At 71.5% G+C, this 1,473-nt stretch overlaps 1 protein-coding gene across 1 annotated transcript in view; it reads right to left on the reverse strand.

Annotated features, from left to right (window-relative positions):
• ITGA5 (integrin subunit alpha 5) overlaps positions 1-1,187 on the reverse strand; it is a gene marked incomplete at its 5' end in the record, with an annotated part of 24,673 nt that extends 23,486 nt beyond the window's left edge. Inside the window, 2 exons of the mRNA XM_026042818.1 lie at positions 107-210; positions 1,049-1,187. Coding sequence (XP_025898603.1) covers positions 107-210; positions 1,049-1,187 — 243 coding nt within the window. The remainder of the gene's footprint in view (positions 1-106; positions 211-1,048) is intronic.
• Between the last annotated feature and the right edge of the window lie 286 nt (positions 1,188-1,473).

Here is a 1,473-nt window from a genome sequence, read left to right on the forward strand (position 1 = left end):
TGCTGTGTCCCCCATGTCCCATGTCCATCCCATGTCCCCCCTGGGTCCACCCCGTATCCCGCTGGTGTCCCCACCATGTCCCCCCATGTCCCCCCCGTGTCCCCACCAGGATGGAGTCGTTGTGCGCCCGCACGGTGGCCCCGAACCACTGCAGGGACTTGAACTCGACGGCGTCGCTGCCGTTGCCACCGAGGTCGTGGCTGCGGGTGCCTGGGGACGGGGACACGGGGGGGACATGGCGATGGTCACCCGTGGGCGCCGCGCTGGCACCCGGGTGGCCCTGGCCCCGCCGTGGCCCTTGGGGGGGACACAGGGCGCGCGGGACCCCCCTGCCCGTCCCATGGCCGGGTGACCCCGGTCCTGTCCCCACGGGTCCCCACGCGCGGCTGCGCCCCGGTCCCCACGCCGTGTCCTGCGCTCGTCCCTGTCCCCATGGCCCCTTGTCCCCATCCCCATGGCCCCGTCCCCAAACCTGTCCCCATCCCCATGGCTCCCCGTCCCCAAACCTGTCCCTGTCCCCACGCGCGCAGCTCTCCGTGCCCTCTCCCCAAAGCCCATCCCGGTGCCATCCTCCACCCCACGCACTGTGTCCCCCAGGCCATCCCTGTCCCCATGTCCCCACATCCCCCTGTGCCCAGCGCTGTCCTTGTCCCCATGTTCCTATTCCTGTGGCCACCAGCCCCACAGTCCCCCCGTCCCCACGGCTGTCCCTGTCCCCATGTCCCCATCCCTGCGGCCACCAGCCCCGCGTCCCCCCTGTGCCCAGGACTGTCCCTGTCCTCATGTCCCTATTCCTGTGGCCCCCAGACCCACATTGCCCTGTTCCCAGGGCTGTCCCTGTCCCCATCCCTGTGGCCACCAGCCCCATGTGCCCCTGTGTCCAGCACTGTCCCTGTCCCCATGTCCCTAGACTGTCCCTGTTCCCATGTCCCCATCCCTGTGGCCATCAGCCCCACATCCCCCCGTCCCCAGGACTGTCCCCATGTCCCCACATCCCCAGCGCTGTCCCCAGGTCCCCAGCGCTGTCCCCACGTCCCCGCGCCCTCACCGAGGTGGTCGAACTCGATGGGGCTGCAGGCGCCGGGCTGCGGGTGCCAGGGGCAGTAGTAGACGGCGCCACCCTGGGTGACATCGGCCTGGCTCGTGTTGGCCTTGGGGGCCCCCACCAGGATGCTGAAGCTGGGGGGGGGGACAGACAAACGGACACGTCAGCGGGAGCCCCCCAGCCCCCCCCCGCCCGAACGTGTGGGCGCCCGGACGCCTGGGCCCCTCCGTCACCTCTGAGTCAGCCTGTCCGGCGGCTCCGTTCCCTCTTTCCAGGCGGGACGGGGGCGGAGGGGCACCCGGGACAGGGTGGGGACACCCAGGGTGAGGGGGGGACATGGAGCACCCAAGTGTGTGCGGCTGGGGTGGGGGGGGGAGCCAAATCTGTGCCCCCCCGGACGCCTGGGCCCCTCCCTAGGTCCCGGCCAG

This window comes from Nothoprocta perdicaria, unplaced genomic scaffold (genome assembly GCF_003342845.1).
Source record: "Nothoprocta perdicaria isolate Ctin4 unplaced genomic scaffold, notPer1 scaffold_314, whole genome shotgun sequence".
Taxonomy (NCBI): Eukaryota; Metazoa; Chordata; class Aves; order Tinamiformes; family Tinamidae; genus Nothoprocta; species Nothoprocta perdicaria.